This window comes from Syngnathus leptorhynchus, chromosome 1 (genome assembly GCF_054491065.1).
Source record: "Syngnathus leptorhynchus isolate UIUO chromosome 1, UIUO_Slep, whole genome shotgun sequence".
Lineage (NCBI taxonomy): Eukaryota > Metazoa > Chordata > Actinopteri > Syngnathiformes > Syngnathidae > Syngnathus > Syngnathus leptorhynchus.
Window position 1 is genome coordinate 11,683,627 of NC_141195.1, and position 17,898 is coordinate 11,701,524.

General features: G+C 41.5%; 3 protein-coding genes across 3 annotated transcripts; 1 reads left to right on the plus strand and 2 right to left on the minus strand.

Annotated features, from left to right (window-relative positions):
• The first annotated feature begins 1,609 nt into the window (after window positions 1–1,609).
• On the plus strand, window positions 1,610–6,704 carry ca6 (carbonic anhydrase VI). Its single transcript, XM_085919849.1, has 10 exons — window positions 1,610–1,717; window positions 2,905–3,084; window positions 3,267–3,415; window positions 4,141–4,236; window positions 4,695–4,761; window positions 4,841–4,998; window positions 5,107–5,233; window positions 5,316–5,399; window positions 5,480–5,512; window positions 5,714–6,704. Exons 1-10 carry the CDS (start codon window positions 1,630–1,632, stop codon window positions 6,346–6,348), a joined length of 1,617 nt encoding a protein of 538 aa, XP_085775975.1. The 5' UTR covers window positions 1,610–1,629; the 3' UTR covers window positions 6,349–6,704.
• On the minus strand, window positions 6,527–10,991 carry slc2a5 (solute carrier family 2 member 5). The gene is made up of 12 exons (XM_085919824.1): window positions 10,896–10,991; window positions 10,714–10,812; window positions 10,471–10,631; window positions 10,147–10,271; window positions 9,922–10,074; window positions 9,631–9,756; window positions 9,381–9,568; window positions 8,790–8,900; window positions 8,618–8,719; window positions 8,216–8,291; window positions 8,002–8,129; window positions 6,527–7,493 (listed from the first exon to the last, which is right to left on the minus strand). The coding sequence occupies exons 1-12, from the start codon at window positions 10,926–10,928 to the stop codon at window positions 7,269–7,271; spliced, it is 1,527 nt and encodes a 508-aa protein (XP_085775950.1). The 5' UTR covers window positions 10,929–10,991; the 3' UTR covers window positions 6,527–7,268.
• A 1,112-nt stretch (window positions 10,992–12,103) lies between these two features.
• gpr157 (G protein-coupled receptor 157) lies at window positions 12,104–16,902 on the minus strand. Its single transcript, XM_085919837.1, has 4 exons — window positions 16,161–16,902; window positions 14,048–14,261; window positions 13,325–13,519; window positions 12,104–13,216 (listed from the first exon to the last, which is right to left on the minus strand). The coding sequence occupies exons 1-4, from the start codon at window positions 16,535–16,537 to the stop codon at window positions 12,998–13,000; spliced, it is 1,005 nt and encodes a 334-aa protein (XP_085775963.1). The 5' UTR covers window positions 16,538–16,902; the 3' UTR covers window positions 12,104–12,997.
• Window positions 16,903–17,898: the final 996 nt, after the last annotated feature.

Here is a 17,898-nt window from a genome sequence, read left to right on the forward strand (position 1 = left end):
CTGAATGTCAATTTTGTTGTCTTGGCAATAGAATTTTGGGGAGGATCAGCTACAAACATTGGGTAACTCGTTTTGGTTACCGGAATGTAACATCTTACATCAAGTCCTTCTTGGCTAAGTGCAGAAACTTCTTGTGGTTTTACTGCTTGCCCCATAAACCCGTTTCCTGAAGTAAGTCATTAAAACTCTTGCCATATGGTTACATGTCGTTTTTTACACTCTCACACATTTAAAGCACTCACCAATGTTCCCAGCTTGTGTTTTGCGAGGCTAATTAACATAAAAAAAAAAAAAAAAAACCAATTGTGTCCAAACAGTAAAAGAACATTTCTTACTCAGCACGCTCATAAGTCTGGCATCTGAGGCAAGGGTATTGGACATGCTCTAACTAGCAAGCGATCACACTGTTTGCTGCCAGCTCTCCTGTGTGTGTGTGGGTGTGCATATTTATTAACCTGTGTTGTCATTTTAAGTCAACTGGAAACTTCAAAATGAACTGTAGGTGTACGCGTCAAGTGACGTGATGCATGAACGAACTTGCATCCATAGTTGCCTTTACAAACATCCTTTGCCAAACTCAAATTGTGTCTGATTTACTGGGGCATTGAGACACTTTAACAATGTTATTTCATTCATCATTTAGTAATAATAGTAATAATAATAATGCCACATCTTTACATTCATACATTTTTAAAAAAGCATCTGAGTGAGACAAGTGTCGATCACTAATTGTTTTGAACTGCTTCGAGTGCCATAATTTGAATGATGCATCTGCTTTCCAGCTACAAACAGATGGTTGTCAATTATACTTTACAACAAGCAACAGTTTTGCATCACAAACAAGACAAGTAAATGAATAGCATCTATCTAGGAGTGTTATCCCGCTTAAAGGGGCTGATATTTGAATACAAATGGTGCAGCAACACATGTAAACAGACAATCTGAAAATACTCACAAGTATATATTTGATCGTTTAATGGCATATCCATTCATTACGGTGGGGAGATGTTGTGACATATGCATGCTTTGAGTTCTGCCCACACTCAGCGAACAAATTAAATTCATATCTCAACACACGTCTAGATTTGCTGATTGGCAGTGGGACCAGAGATTTCACTAAAGGTTTTAATCACATGGTATGTATTGAAGATGGAATTGACTCAGACAGGTTAGAGAACAATAAAGTTATGTTTGCATAAAAGGCAATTCCTTTTTTGACAGGTGCTGGAATATTTCAATAGAATTTGTTAATGAACCCCTTTAACATTCAACTCAATTTATAATTTCAACACTGGATGAACTTTTTAAAATAATTTAATTGCTGAGTCTGGTATCTCTTTTATTATAATGAATTGCTTTCCTAGATTATGAAAGTTTTGTTTGCCCCTTTTGATCTTTATTGTCAATAAGCGGTTCGGAGAACGAATGAATAATTCTTAGAGTTATCATGCATATTCTAACAAGATTATTCAACTCTTACTGCGCGCAGTGCAATCACTGGGGGGCCTGCCTCGGGGTGTTTTCTGCTGTGATTCAAGCACATCCCTTTCATCCTCTCACTTGAAAAGTGGAGCGCAGTTTCGTTCGAGGTGTCACAGTCGTGCGCACTCAACAATTCCAGACGGAGTCATGCGCCGAGACTGCGTGTTGTTTGTTGTTTTTTGGGTCGGTCTCACCGAAGGGCTCCCTAACGATGCCATACACTGGACATACGCAGGTAAGCTTTTGTACACTTGCCACTTTAGCGCTAAGGAGGGGGCGGCGGGTGGGGTCGCTGGGTTACCTTTTACCTACGGCTAAAACTGATGCGTGAAACCTGAAGGATCAGACGCTTTGGCGTGGGTGGATTTGATGATGATGATAATAATAATAATAATAATAATCATCATCATCATAAAAATTATGATTGCAGTTTGTTTATATACCGCCTAAACTTCCAAAACAAAGAAACGTATTTCTTTATGATACATGATTAAACACAATAACAACCATAATAGTAGTAGTAATAATAATGAGAATAAGAATAAGAATAAGAATAAGAAGATGGTTCCTCGGACACAGAATATACAAAGCAACCAAATGGTTAATCATTTATTACACTGTTGGGAAACAATGATGAGTTGCAACAACATCAAGTTGGGCAAGTCCTGGCTGTGACTCCTTTAATCAACAATGGGAGGCAAAAAAAAGACGGAACCAACGTAATGTGCATATAGAGTTACTCTGCGATGAATCCTTTGATGAATTGGCAAACTGCGAAAATCACAGATATTATGCCCCCCACTCCGTCCCCCAAGGATTTAAAACACTTCCTAGGTGTCATAAAAAAAATTCTGAGGAATGTTTGCCAAAAGAGCGGCGTCATTCCAGCTTGGACTTAAGTTAAATGGAGCCACTGTTTTTATTGTTTGTGACTGGAAAATCAATGTAATGTATTGTCATTTTCAAAAGATAATTTGCTCTCTACAATATAGTACTTTTTAAAAACATGCAGTAGCATCATTGAATAAAATCTAAAGAATTAAACAGTTTGCACTGCCCCTCCTGGTATACCTATTATTATTATTATTATTATTATTATTATTATTATTATTATTATTATTCCTATTATTATTTAAACCTTCTCACACATTGCTGTGTTATGTGTGTAATTATGTATAGTACTGTATTCCATTTTCAGCAAAATCTGGAAATAATTAGCACAATAAATACTTTCCGACCGTACTTTAGATCAAGTAAATTGGGGCATAAACACCCTCTTTTTTGCTGCTTTTATGTACAGTATATATGAAGTGCCATATTTAACCATACCACATGAAAAAAATAGCCTTGTGAATTGTTCCAGATGTAAAGTGGTAAGTTTGTAACATAACAGAAAATGCCCATAACATTTGATTTTCACAGAGGGAGCTTTGGACCAGATGCACTGGGCAACCAAGTACCCCGCATGTGGGGGCAAGAAACAGTCCCCGATTGACATCCAAAGGCGCAGCGTGAGACACAATCCAGATATCTTGCAGCTGGAGTTGAGTGGATATGATGCTCAGAGAGGGACCTTTCTCATGTCCAACAATGGACACTCAGGTCAGTAAGTAGTACCGAATATCGAAAATACTCTAAAAGGAAAGCAATGCTTTTCTGTCAATGTTTTCAACAGCTGTAAATATCGTATCGCCCATTTAATGAATGGATGGAACTGACTGGAAGTTAGTGGTGTGGTTAAAAAGTTTGGACGACCCACATGTTTGCATGTTGTTTCCCAACAGTCCAAATTGACCTGCCGCCCACCATGATGATCACAAAGGGCATGCCAGGAAAATACACAGCCGTTCAGATGCATCTGCACTGGGGTGGCTTGGACCTGGAGGCCAGCGGAGCGGAGCACACCATCGACGGAATTCGCTACATGGCAGAGGTAGACCAAATAAAAGGTTCAGATGCAGCTTACCTCCATCAAGAGACGCGATAGGCAGACACCGGCGTTGTACAGCACGCTCGAGTGGTGACAGTGCTGTGATGTGAAACGCAAACATCCTGCAGGCTGCAAAAACATCAATTTGTCAAAGTGACAGTGCCTATGCAGCAGTGGTGGGCAAAGTAAGACCTGCTGGGTTTGTTCATCCGGCTCACTGTCAAAGGGGTAAAAAAGGGTGTCATGATTCATACCAATAAATAATTAGTCAATGTGTTATACAATTCTTAAAAACATTTTTACATTTACATTGCATGTTTAGATCTTATTAAATGGTCACTTTTTAACAATTGAATGAATTATAAATAACACGAGGGTGAATTATTGTATGAATTATTTGAACTAAATTTCATACAGAGTACTCAAACGGATTCATACCAATAAATAATTAGTCAATGTGTTATACAATTTTTAAACACTTTTTTTACATTTACATTGCATGTTTATATCTTATTAAATGGTCACTTTTTAACAATTGAATGAATTATAAATAAACATTTTTACATTTACATTGCATGTTTATATCTTGTTAAATGGTCACTTTTTAACAATTGAATGAATTATAAATAACACGAGGGTGAATTATTGTATGAATTATTTGAACTAAATTTCATACAGAGCACTCAAACGGATTGTTATTTTTGTGTCTGTTCTTCCTTGTCTTTCAGCTCCATGTTGTCCACTACAATTCAGACAAGTACAAGAGCTTTACGGAGGCCAGAGATAAACCAGACGGGCTGGCTGTACTCGCATTTTTCTACGAAGTACGTATATACGTATTCTTTTGCCTTTTGCACATGAACACATCTCAGTCAGTGTCCTGCGATGCTTCTTTTTGCTGACAATGAGATAGCGACACATTTAGAAAAGCTCATGTGAGATAACATATACCTAATAAGATTTCAAGTAGTTGAAGAGAGATTGTTAACCGAAGAATGCGCTCACGTGTCTTTTGCTATGGCAACACAGCCTTTATCATCCCTTGCGAGTTCCAACTGACCCAGGCTGAGGAGGGGTTGGTAATAATTAGAAAAGGTATAGTGGAGAAACAAGGTAAGCTGATAATGGCAGTGTTTTTAAAATAGGCAGACTTCATCTTGACTCTCTTGTTGGAAAGGTCACGCGGTTCATGAGCACGCACAGTTTATGGACATGCAGATTACAAGCAGTGCTGTAAAGCAACTTTTATTGCTACGTTTCAGCAAAATATATCTTTTCCCAGGATGGTCATTTTGAGAACACCTACTATAGTGACTTCATCTCCAACCTTGACAAAATCAAGTATGCAGGTGAGTATCATCAGAAATGCATGGATGTCCTCACACGAGACGTGTTTGAGTCTCATGTGCACTTAATGACCCGTGGCAGGTCAGTCCATGACCATCTCCAGCTTGGATGTGCGCTCCATGCTCCCTGAGAACCTCAGCCATTTCTTCAGATATCAGGGCTCCCTCACCACACCGCCCTGCTACGAGAGCATCCTCTGGACCGTGTTCGATACACCCATCACTCTTTCGCACAACCAGGTAGGCTCAACGGCAGATTTGAATGTAATCTTTTGCAATCTTTTCAATCCAGGTTCAATCCAGAGTCCTGTGCCTCCGTTTCAAAATAGTATCTTCTGTTGCATTCAGATCAGGAAGCTGGAGAGCACACTAATGGACATGGACAACAAGACCCTGTGGAACGACTACCGCATCGCTCAGCCTCTCAACGACCGAGTGGTGGAGTCGTCTTTCCTTCCTAGACTTGGGAAAGGATGTGCGTATTTTATGTACTTTGAGCACTCGGTCATTCAAAAAGAGGTGAGACAAATGGTTGACATGTCCTTTCATTTCACCAGCCTTCTGCCGCCAAGACGAAATCGAATCCAAGCTGCTGAAAATTGAAGGCCTGATAACATCTCTTGGAAGAACCGTGTACTCAGGTGAGTGACATCCTGACAAACTAGAAGGCTGAATCCAAATTTATGCACTCTTGTTAACTCTTTACTGCTGTACGGCTTAGGTGGGCGACATGAGTCACATCCAAGCAAAAATGGTGAGCTCATGTATTTCCTGTTCACAGCACGGAAAGTGACTTACTGTACAAATGTATCATTTCAGTCATGATACTTTGACACTTTTTTTTGTTTGCTGGTGTGCCCTGAGATTCTTCTCATACCTTGGCTCCATCACGATTGAGAAATGTACCCTTAGAAATATGTCAGGTTGCTCATAGTTTTTTATCTGTCTTCATTAGAACGTCAAGCTTCATTTCCTCTGGTGCTGAACTTCCCTCAAGAGAATTCTGGTAGTTACGCCAGGGTTCACCTCGATCGTCCCATGGATCTCGACTCGTTCACCATCTGTATGCACGTCCTGCCCGAAACGGAGGGCGCGCACAACCTCATCTCCTACGCTAGCGACGGAGTCCACAACGAGCTGATGATCTCCGTCAGCGAGGACAGAGATGCCAAAGAGATGGGCCTGTGGATCGGCAATGAATTTGTTAATCTGCCGTACAACATCAAATCCCAAGACTGGGTCAACTACTGCATCACCTGGACGTCTGACAGTGGCGGAGTGACGCTGTGGGTCAACGGAATGGTCGGAGAGCGACGCTACCTAAAAAGCGGTCACACCATCACCTCCGGCGGGGTCTTCATCCTGGGCAACAACCAGGACGGGTTGCTGGGCATCTCCAACACCGACTCCTTTGCGGGAAAGTTGACTGATGTGAACGTCTGGGACTATATGCTGACCACGGCAAATATTCGAGACCAGATGTCATGTCTGGGCGACGGCGTGGCACAGGGAAATGTTTTGAGTTGGGGTAACACCAAATTGAGCTTGTATGGGGGGGTCCAGCTGGGCAGTCAGCACAGATGCTCCTGAAACACTGCCATGCTGCAGTTTAATCTTTCAAACGCATCATACTGTAGGCTATAAAACCTAAAAAGTGGCTTAGTGTAAAACTCATCACTTCCACTGAAAACCCAGACTAAGCATTGTTCCTCATACTAATGTATCTCTTCATTGAAATATATAACTTCAATGTACTTCCTTCACACAATTGTATTTTTATTTGACTATAGAGATGGGGGTTTTAGTGACATTGTTCAAAAAAGTGCAACACATAAGACACAACTCCATTTTTTTTTCTCTTCTGGGGCTTGACGCATACATAGGGGCTGAGAAAATATATTGTGGAATATCAAATAAAATGCGGAAGGTGCTGAACCAGGGCTACAGATTTCTGACGGGGCTATTTATCTGAGTTTTTGTTGTTGGCGCAAATAACAGCAGATATAATCAGGCAGAGGACATAAATGGTGACATGAGGGCTTTGAATGCTTCACTAATAGTATAAAATGTACAGCAATACGAGGCGTGGCAATCACAAAGAAACGAGACTGTGGCAGTCGTATTCGTGACTCAAAAGCAATGGCAAGGGATGACGGGAGTGTGTGATACTCACAAAATTCTGAAAAAGAAGCAAATGAGAGGGGAAAATGAAGAAGATTGGAGCAGAATAGTGATGAGGTGACAAAAGCAGTCAGCCATACTGCCAGTTCCTTTATTGTCACTCCTCGTATGAAACGTCAACGAGAGCTTCATCATCTTTCTTTTGGGAATAAAGTTACATAATGTCTATTTCTGCCTCTAGTAGTGTGGTTGTTTTTTCATATTTTTTCTGCAAAAGACTGCTGTAACATTTGTTAAAAATACAACTAGAGGAACATGCAGTGTGATGCAATTCCCATGCCCCCCCTAATGTGAGGACTTCCTCTCATGTGAAAGATCTTTTGGTGTCTTCAAAAGGCTGTGACCTTCTCGACATCCTGCGGCTTTTCTTTGCTCCCTTTCAGTGACGCACAGCCATCGCCCAGTTTGATCTCCACTCTGTTCCTCTTGGCAAACATCTGGCAGATCTCAAGGAAGGTCTTGTTCTTGGTCTCGGGGACAACCAGCCAGACGTAGATCAGCGTGGCCAGACAAATAAAGGAAAAAACGACAAAGCTGTAGGGGCCAAGGCCTCTCTGAGAGGAAAAGTACACAAATCCTTTTTAAAGCTGTATAGGAAGAAAAGATGAACAAAACACGTATTTCCAAGGACATGTATCAACCACCACCTGAAATGACGTCATGAAAGAAAATACTTTTCTGCGCTCGAGTACCATCAGTGGGATACATGCGCCCTCTAGTGGTCCATGAAAGAAACTACTGCAGCGCATATTCAGTTGCGTTGAACTTTTGAGTATACATATTTAGATTTGAACACAATTCGGTGCAATATATTTTAATTGAATCATGGATAGCGTGTTCAGGTGTTCTTTTTTAAAATTGCCCAATGCTTCAACCCCATGGATTCAAATAATATTTAAAAAAAATATACTAAAACGTTTGTCTCGTTTTTTTAGGACCACTTGGGTCAAATATGTTAATTAAAAAGTTGGACAAACACAATTCTAGAGCAGTCTGGACATTTAAAACATTGGCTATGCCTGCAATTAGAATTGGCATAGCCAATATTATATATTAACTGACCTCCATAAAAGGGAATAGCAGGCCAACGGTGAAGTTTGACAGCCAGTGGACAGACCCTGCCACCATGAAGGCAGCGGGCCTGGCTGACTGCCGAAACATCTCAGTAGTCACCACATAAGGGATAGGACCTGCCGATGTCAAAGGGGGAACATTTGAGACAGATGATCAGTCACGTAGAAAGTGCAAATGAATGCCACTCTCGAGCTGCACTCACTGGGTCCAATAGCATGACCACTGATGTAGATGATAACACACGTGATGCTGACGTAGGGCATCCATGTCACACTTTCCTGTTGGCACAAGCAAGTTTTGTTATGTCAGTTTTCAAAATTAAAACCATCACACTAGCTTAACTCACTGCAAAGGCAATGTTTAAACGAGCATTTTAACACTCATGGTACAAAGGTAAAATAAAGAATGGGGAAATTATTTTTGAAGGTATTGGTAGAGAGTCGATTCTCAAATTTTCATCATTCTGGGTGTTGCAAATTTGAGGTTCCACTTTAAGAAATTAAAAAATCATCTACAGTCTGAACAACAAGTCATTCTAACAATGAGCACTTGAGGACAGCAAAGCAACATTAAAAAAAAAGTGCTTGAGCTTGTTCGGGCAAACCTGGAAAGTGAGCGCCACCGTCAGCAGGATACATGCGCCGCAGCAAATTCCAAAGCCACAGAGGAGTAGGAGGCGTCGTCCTGAGGCTTCCACAATGAAGACCTAGCGTTACAAATTCCCAATGAATAATCTTTTTAGAACTACAACTATCGGCTAAAATGAGAGGACCTACAGCCGCGATGGTCATGAAGACATTAACGGCACCTGTTCCCACTGTGACATACTGGATGTCATTCCCTGTGACTCCTGCGCTGGCATATATGCTGTCTGCATAATAGTAGATCTAGAAGAGTCAGAAAAGGATTTTCCATGAGCAGGAGTGTAAGAGGGTCTGCTGCAAGTATACAGATGCGAGGAAAGTAAACCCCTGCTACAAAACCAAGCCCTGGCTGCCAGGAATGGTAAATAAATCCAGAAGCGTCATTCGTGGACTTGGATTGTCAGTGGCCTACAGTCAAGGCCTGGATTCTCTGCTAGCCCAAAGGCTAACATGAAATGTTTATATTTTATTTTTGTCTTGGCTGCACAGTTTCCAGTCATTTTTTTGTCCAATCAGATTTCAGTGCCGTGTAAACGTAATCTGCCCAATGCCTTCAGACCCCATGAAGAGGCTTTCTTATTTTACCCAATCAAATTTTAGATTCACCACTGCAAAGCAAAAAGGATTCTCTTAACTATGTGTGACTTTGTCTATGCTGAAAATCCAAAAACCATCCCCTAAATTGCCTGTTTCGCCATGCATGGATAAATAAGCAGGCCTCACCGCATTCACCCCTGACAGCTGCTGCCCCATGTTCATGACGATGATGGAGACCATCTGCCAACGTAGGGAGCGCTGGCCAAGCAGGGACAGCACGGACAAACGACCCTCCACCCTCTCCGACTGCTCTTCCAGACACATCTCTGAAAGTTCTGCAGTCACATCGTCCATGCCACGCAGTCTCTGCAACGCTAAGGGAAGATAGAGTCTGAACCCTTGTCATGTCAAAACCGGCTTCTCATTTGCAAGTCACCTTTTTTTGCGGTCACCTCATCGCCTTTCTGGATGAGTGTGTACCTAGGGCTCTCCGGGAAGAAGGGCAGCAGGATGAGCTCAATCACAGCAGGAATGCCGGTAATGCCCAGCAGGAGGGTCCAACCTGAATAAACACAGGAAGAACGTTCGTTTTGACACAGATTACTTGTAGAATCCATATGACTGCATAAAGAAAGAGGTGAGCGCCATGAGACAGAAACACCCGAGCGAATGTTCAGTTTTTTTTGACACAGCAATTGTATTTGGTACTATGTGTGGCGGTGTCAACCTTTGCTGTTGCCTAGTAGGTTTCTGATTCCCAGCACTTGGGCACAGAGGATGCCAATGGTAATGAAAAGCTGCGGTACGATTCCTATGGCTCCTCTCAGGTTTTTGGGAGCGAGTTCGCCCAGATACATGGGCACCACGTTGGATGAAACACCTGCGGCCAAAGGACATGACACTCCAGATGCATTTGACACCTGTGGACTTCATCATTTTCAACATGTCAGACCTGCGCAGATGCCCACTATGAACCGAGCCACGATAATGATCTCATAAGACTTGGCCAGCTCACTGACTCCCATCATCAAGGCGGGCACGATGGAGAAGATGTTGTTGAAGAGGAGAGCGCCCTTTCTGTCAGGCCACATAAATATTGTTTGTGCTATTGTGCGATTCACTACAGGTGGCATGCGCACTTACGAGACACACCATTAGGTACCCCTGCAGTCTTGTAATTAGAGCAAATACGAAAGGTGACCTTTGTAAGCATAATTATCATCATAAGGTCTTTTGTACTGGACCTCATTACATTTAGCGTGTCATGCATGATTACCTTCCTAATTTGTTGACCAGCGGTGCCACCATGAGAGAGCCAAAGAAGCCTCCCAGCGGGTACATAGACACGGACAGAGACCATAGCACAGTCAGCAGGTTCTCCTCCATTGGCTCAGCATAACGCTCGAGGAAGGTGACGTTGTAAAAGTGCTGCATGAACTGAAGTGGGAACCAAAACAGAACACTTGACCTGAATCCAGCATCACAGAAGTGTGTGCGCGTGTGTTTTTTGGAAGGTCACCGTAGCTGGAGAATTGATGACCGCAACGTTGTATCCATACTGGAAGGACGAGCCAAATGTAGATATGAGTGTGGCCAGTGCCAGGACCACAGTTAATCTCTACAAAAGCCATACAGTAGGAATGGTTTTATCCAGATTACAATCTTGAGTTCTTTTGGATGAATGGCATGTGTGAAACTCACCCCTTTCTTCTTTGCACATTCCTCAGCGTCCATCGTGGCCTTTTGTCAATCAATAAGAAAAAGTGCACTTTGGGAAACTGCACTTGTGGTTTCTGCCCTTTGAACGTGTCATTATGGCAGCTAAGAGCAGATATTTGTTTATTGCTTTTATGTTGCTGACAGTGCTCACTCACTTACTGTGGGTTAAACAACTGTTGCGCAATAGGCTGGAGGCGCACCTATAACACAAACAAGAATTGTAACAGAACCTAAAAAAGTGGCACAGCCGGCTCGGCACCTAAATTACACGGTCGTGTGTTGTTGTTTTTTTTCTCATTTCCATTAAGAATGCTTATTGCTAAATACTACAATAATAACAAAATTATCATTTACTTCTACTGATCATGAATATCATAAATAATCTATTTATATTCCTATACATATATACATATATAATTAGCATAATAAAAACAACCATAGTTGCTTATTGGCTGAGGGTGAGACCTTTCTAAGTCATTTTTTAACCACTCCCGCCCTCCACCATCCCAAAAAAAAAACTCTGGCCAACTCTGCTAAAGTCACCCACATCCTTAATTGGTAAAAGTATTTGGCAAAAGAAGTTTGGTGTTATGAGGTAAAATCAAGATGGCTATAGGTTGCTCATCTCATTTGGAAAAAAAAGCATGCCTTGACATTACAAAATGCTATAAATAGTATCACAGTGTGCGCCTCTTTTACTTTTAATGAATTACATGGGCAGAAAGCCAACTGACTAAAATCCCCTCATAAGGTGTCTGCTCACGATAGAGCGAGAGCCTTCAATGTCAGCCAAGACTCAAAGCTGACACAATGGACCCGACACAAAACATGATTGTGGCCCTGAAGGACAAAAAAAAGGATCCTCATCAGCATTTAAGCATAGTTGTCACTTCTCCATTTTTTTGGGTATGCTGGTGGTGACTAGCCGTGTCAAAGTACAAATTTTGTCCAGCGGCAATGAGATGTGTAGTCATCATGTGCAGGACTGTTTCCGTTCAGCACTTTCGAGAATTCCTGCTTCCTATTTTCATTCCATTATTCTATTCTGTCTCAATCCTGTCTCTCCAATATGGCCAGTGCATACGTATTTGGAATAACATGTCAAAAATATAGATATTTTGCTTATGCATGACGTTGATACAAAAAAAGTGTGCAGAACCTTTTTTTTTTTTTTTTTTTAATGTGGCCAAATATATTTGAGAAATTGCAACCTTCAATATTTTGAGGAGCGTGGAGCTCTGCAATTAAATGACGACATGAGCCCATAAACACAAGCAGAATAATTAAAGGCTCTTCCACGAGACGGCGAAAGGTATGATTCATAAAAGAGAATAAAGGTTTTGTGTTCAAGAAATATTTGGGAGTAATTTTTTTTTTTTAATCGTGTATAAAATATTTATCTTGGCTCAGGAAAGGTTGAGAAACTCTGTCACCAATAATGCTTTGCAGCATTAGGAAGTGGACATTTTGGGGTCAGAGAAATGAGGCTCCACAGTAACAAAAGGTTCAGGTTTTAAGGAGGAAGTGACATGTGATGATGGGTCATACATCCTGACAACAGCAACCATATTAATAACTGTGACACATCAAGCACAATGATTTTGTCACACATCGTGAGGCAAGAACATAGAAACAAACACATCACTGCCAGTGACATCAAGTCAACTACTATCTTGCATCAGATTGTGTTCCTCTTTGTATCTAACTTTTTTCATCTCAATACTTATTGTTTGGCAAGACAAAGGAACGGTGATTATAGCGTGACAACATTGAATGAGTTTATTGGTGCAGCTTTCTTTCAAAAGTATATAATGATTACATTCAAAAATGGCGACAATGCTATGAATATAGCCAAGAACATTCACATATTTTTCATCTCCACAAATACTTGATTAAACTGATTATATGAATTGATTCATACAAACTCGATAAATTGAGTCACGATGAAATAATTTATCTTGCAGAAACACCCACTTAAATGTGAGATGCTTTTTACGACGGCACATTTAAGTGCTGACGATAGCTGTGAATTTCTCACCACACGCCTGTTAAGTAAGTCCACCTTCTGTACAACTGAACATCCATCACCTGTCAGCGTGGTCGCCGCTCGTGAAGTCTACCTCTTTCTGATTTGAGGCGGGTAGTCCTGGCGGCATTTGGCGACTGTCATCTTGCGCGTTCTGCCGCTCCGACGAGCCCGAACTGCAGCAGCAGAGAGAAGCGAAAAGGCGCATCCGGACTGGTGGGGTGAAAAACACAAACATGATGCAGTTGGCTGTTCCCTGCGACGTGTTGCCAATGCCCTGTTGTGCCACCACAGAAGACAAACAACAAGAAACATTTTAGAAACACACAACCGAGCATAAGATTGTGTATGACAACCAAATGATTGAAATGTCATGTCCACTCACATGTAGCATCACCAGCACAGGGTTCTGGCCCGCTGGGGATCCGGCCAGCAACAGAATAAAGCGGACTGTACTCCATATGCGCAACATGATGAAGATGAGAGGGATGAGAGTCAGCTTCATGTCCGCCATGGTGGAGAAGGAGTACGATGGCGTCCTATTGGCCAAGAGGGGACGGTACTCAGAAAGGGCTGCATGCTGTGTGTGGTACCAAAGGATACAAGACAGCAGGAAATGAATGACTTTTAGGAAATCAGTAACTAGTGTTGTCACAATAGCAAAACTTTAACTTCAATACTATACCAGCGTAAAGTAACACGATACTGAAACAATACCATAGCAAAAATTTCATTCAGTAAAAATGATGGAATCATAGATGACAAAACATGGAACTTCAGAATCCCAAAATGTTTAGTAATTTGAAATGGTGAAAGGTGGAGGATATTGAATTAAAGTAGTATTACATACATACACAAACTAAAAAGTTTGGTTGAACATACCGGTGCTTAAACTAATTGTAAATTGTGGATGTTGAGTCTCCCAGCACTTGTCTGGCTTTTTGTTCCTTCTACATACCATATTTTACAGGAGTGACTCATAAATGGCTTGAAGGAAGTACCGGTACGAAAACTAGGAGCATGTTTCACTTTTGACTTAAAGGTATTGCAGTACTTTTGTAGTCCATGATCCAGCCCTACATTGTTAACTTTCTCCTTGGGTCCTCACCGCTGTGTGAATGTGTCTCTTGATAAGGATGTAGAGGACAGGGAGGGTGAGGTAAGCCAAGAATTCCCAAATCTTTCCAGTCAGCAGCATCCATAGGACACGATCAGGGATGTGGATTCTGACCCAGCACCAGCCAACTGACACCTCTGACGCTGTGTAGCCAATCTTGTTGAGGCACACGCCTGCAATTGTGATGGCCAGAGGAACGCCCCAGCTAGACAACACAAAAGAGTTGAAAACAGAAGTGTTAGAGAATGACATCACACACAAAACATTGTTTATCACTTTTAAATGCCGTGTGGGTTCAATGGCCAACACCACGAAAAAGACTATTGTAACGTTTGCTTCATACATACTATAGTGTACTATGTGGTAGTCAGTACATCAAATATAACTCGAGGATATTTTGTCTCTACCAGCTAAGAATATACATTTTCATGCCAGAATGACATGTTTTTAATAGTCCATTGCCAAGGGGCAGGCTGTGTGTGCTGCTCTGTTGTGACACCCCAAATGCAATGGCCTAGCCTAAGAATTTGCAAAAACAAAAGTCGAATATTCACCGCAGATGTGGTGAGAGTACCATGCGGTGACCATGTGATTTTGAATCTCATAATTGTTGACTTCATTTATATACAGTGGAGCCTCGGTTTTCGAACACAATCCGTTCCAGAAGGCTGTTCGAGAAGTGAATCGTTCGAATTTCGAATCATGTTTTCCCATTACAAAAAATGGGGAAAAAAAAAACTTTTTTAAGCATTTTTTCATTTGCGCATTTCTGTCCGATCGTGCAACTGCAGCGCACCACCGAACGCGCAACTGTAGCGTCACCGGCCGCTCAACTGCACCGCGCTGGTTGCATTATTGTGACAAAGCCGTCGCTGAAATTTAGAAAACATTTTCAAAGTCCTGATTTACTTTCCAAAATTTAAGTGGACAGTGCGCAGGAAGTCTAATTTTGTCCAATCGCGCAACTGCAGCGCACCGCCGAACGCGCAACCGTAGGGCGCCGCCGACCGCGCAACTGCACCGCGTTGGTTGCATTATTGTTACAGAGCCGTCGCTGAAATTTAGAAAATAATTTTAAAGTCCGAATGGACTTTCCAAAATTGAAGTGGACCTCAATGCGCAGGGAGCTTAATTTGGTCCGATCGCGCAACCGCCCGCAGCGCGCCGGCCGGGCGCTCACTGTCGCATTGCTTTAGGAGCGTCTTTGTGTTTTAGGATGGCTTTACTGCTCCCACTTGCTTCATTTGGAGGCATGATTAGAGTTGATGCAATCCTGGAATATTTGTTGCATTAGCATATTTGGTTTTAACTGATTACTTAACTTGTACAGTGCTTATTTTTCTTAATTTGTTCTCATTAAATAATTGGTTGATTGTGTTATTGTAAATAATAAGTTATTTTTAATTGAATAAGTCAAACATTTACATTCATTCCATAAAATAATAAGTTTAACCAGAATTATTCAAGTCTATATCACAAAATATACACATTTGAAGGAATTCTTGCACAATTGAAATCAACCATTTAACATTTAGAAATGTTTTTGTTTACTTTCTACTCCTTACTTGATCAAAACGTTTTCACCTTTCATGAATGACTACAATGTAATAAAATGTCATTTAAAAAAAGGTAATAAAATAAAAAGACGGACAGGGACAGCAGTGATTTGAAGGAATATGAAGCAGGGAGGCATTTATGACAAAGAAAGGAGAAACGACATATTTCCCATCAATGACCTTATTTAAGACAATTGGTGGTGAATACGTCTTGTACCGGCCTAAAAACCACGAGCTTCTGGCAACCCGAACCCAAACCCAATCTGAAGTGATTTTAGGGAACGTGTATATTTTTGTTGTTGTTTTAAAATCCATTTTAACTCTTTTGTTCAAAGTTAGCACAACTATGGGAACATGTTTTCATGGGATTCTGTGATTTTTGTTTTGTCTTTCTTAAAAGACTCCCCTTCAATAGACATTTAACAAATGACAAGTTGTTTTCTTCATTTATTTCATAAACCTGTTTTAGTTTCCAGATTGTAGTTTATGTATCCCGAGATGCCTCGGGGCGTTTTAAAGAGAGAGTAGCAGTTTATTCTCTTAGCTACCTGACCAGGTGGAAGACCAGCACCAGACTGTCTGCAGCTCTCCGACTGGACTGGACGATGAGCACATACAAGTAGACTGCGATGGCCACCGTCCAGAAAAAGGAGCTGGTGTTGGCGAAGGTGGATATCGCTCCTTGAGCGACGCAATCCGGCGAGTCGGAGTCGAACACTTTCCACACTCCGTAGGCATACGAAAGCGCGGAGAGCCAGTCGGCCACCGAGAGGAAGAGAAGTAGTTTGCGCGGAGTGGTCCTCAAATCCGCCAAACTAATGTAAGTGACGATGATGAGCGACGAGCCCACAAATGACATGGCGCATGAACACAACACTACCACCTGCTCAGACAAGTACACAACTGTGTGGTTGTGTGCTGCCATCGTCTTCTTTCTCGTTCCGTCTTCACTACACGCGGTGCATGTTTGCAACACAACGCGCTGCCTTCACTTAATGAGTCCGTTTCCCTCGAAGACTAGGGGGGGGGAATTCAGTGCGTTTTCCTTTCCCTCCACCCACTGCAACTTCTTCCTTCTTCTCTTCTTCCTCTTGTAGCTGAGGTCACAGTCAGCCGGTCAGTGGCACGCTGCAGGCTATTTTAAGAATTGGATTTAAAATGATTACGTACTGATAATCCCAAAACTAATTCCCCTCAAGAGTGTGGAAAAACACAAATGCCACGTAATCGTTTTTTTCCCCATCCAAATACTGTAGAAAATGCTAAAATCAACTTTCCGGAGCGAGAAAAAGTTGGTCGGACCTTCAATGTTTGATATTCGTTCTCAGTGCCTATTTAGGGACGCGTACTAGGCAAATAGTTTGTGGTGTGGTGCATTGATTTTTACGAGTTTCATTTCATTCATTTAATGACCGTCCTTGCAACTCAAAACCGTTTTATCTCTAATTCCAGAAATTTCTCTATTGAGACGATTAGAAACCTCTTGCCATTACTTTTTGGTGTGGTTGCGTCTGTTTGATTTACGAACCTGCCGATATGATTGTCTTAAAATGTTGGACGTTATTCTGTGAAGAGACGATCGCAGCGATTGGTGAAGCGGACCCTTAGCGATTCCGCTCTTTTATTTCATCAGAGACAAATAACGTCTGTTTGTGGATACAATACAGTAGAGAGAATAAAAGACATCAGAGGAGAATAAGACACAATCTCCCAAAACTTTTTTTAATGCGTACATGACCGTGCAAGCTGCTTGACTGGGAATTTGCGCCACCTTGCGGCTACGTGCCATATTTTTGATGCAGACACATTTCTGCCTTGCACTTAAGCTCATCTGTCAGTAATATATTGAAAATCAACGGCGTGAATATTTGCTTTGCACGTTCTTACAATTTTATAGGGTTAGCGTTAGACTAAAGGCAATAATGTTTTCTATATGCCTCTACCAATGTATATGACAAGAAACACGTATGTTCTCTTTCTTCCATTAGATGGCAATAGGTGCAATAAACGTGCATCAATCTGCTACCTGTGAAATAGTTCATTCCTGAGACTTTATCAACTGTGTTCAATTAGACAGACCCGGATTTCATAGCGAGTCAATTGTTTGAATAGATTGGGACAAGATCAAGACGGGTGGCGTGTTGTGGCCACCAAGTAAATCAATAAAGGTTGAGAAAGTGATTAAAAGAACTTTTACCAAATAGTTCCCTGGAAAACACAACTTTGTATTTAGCTATCGAGTAGGGGCCTCCTTGGAATTCGATTACAACGAGACTACAAATCATT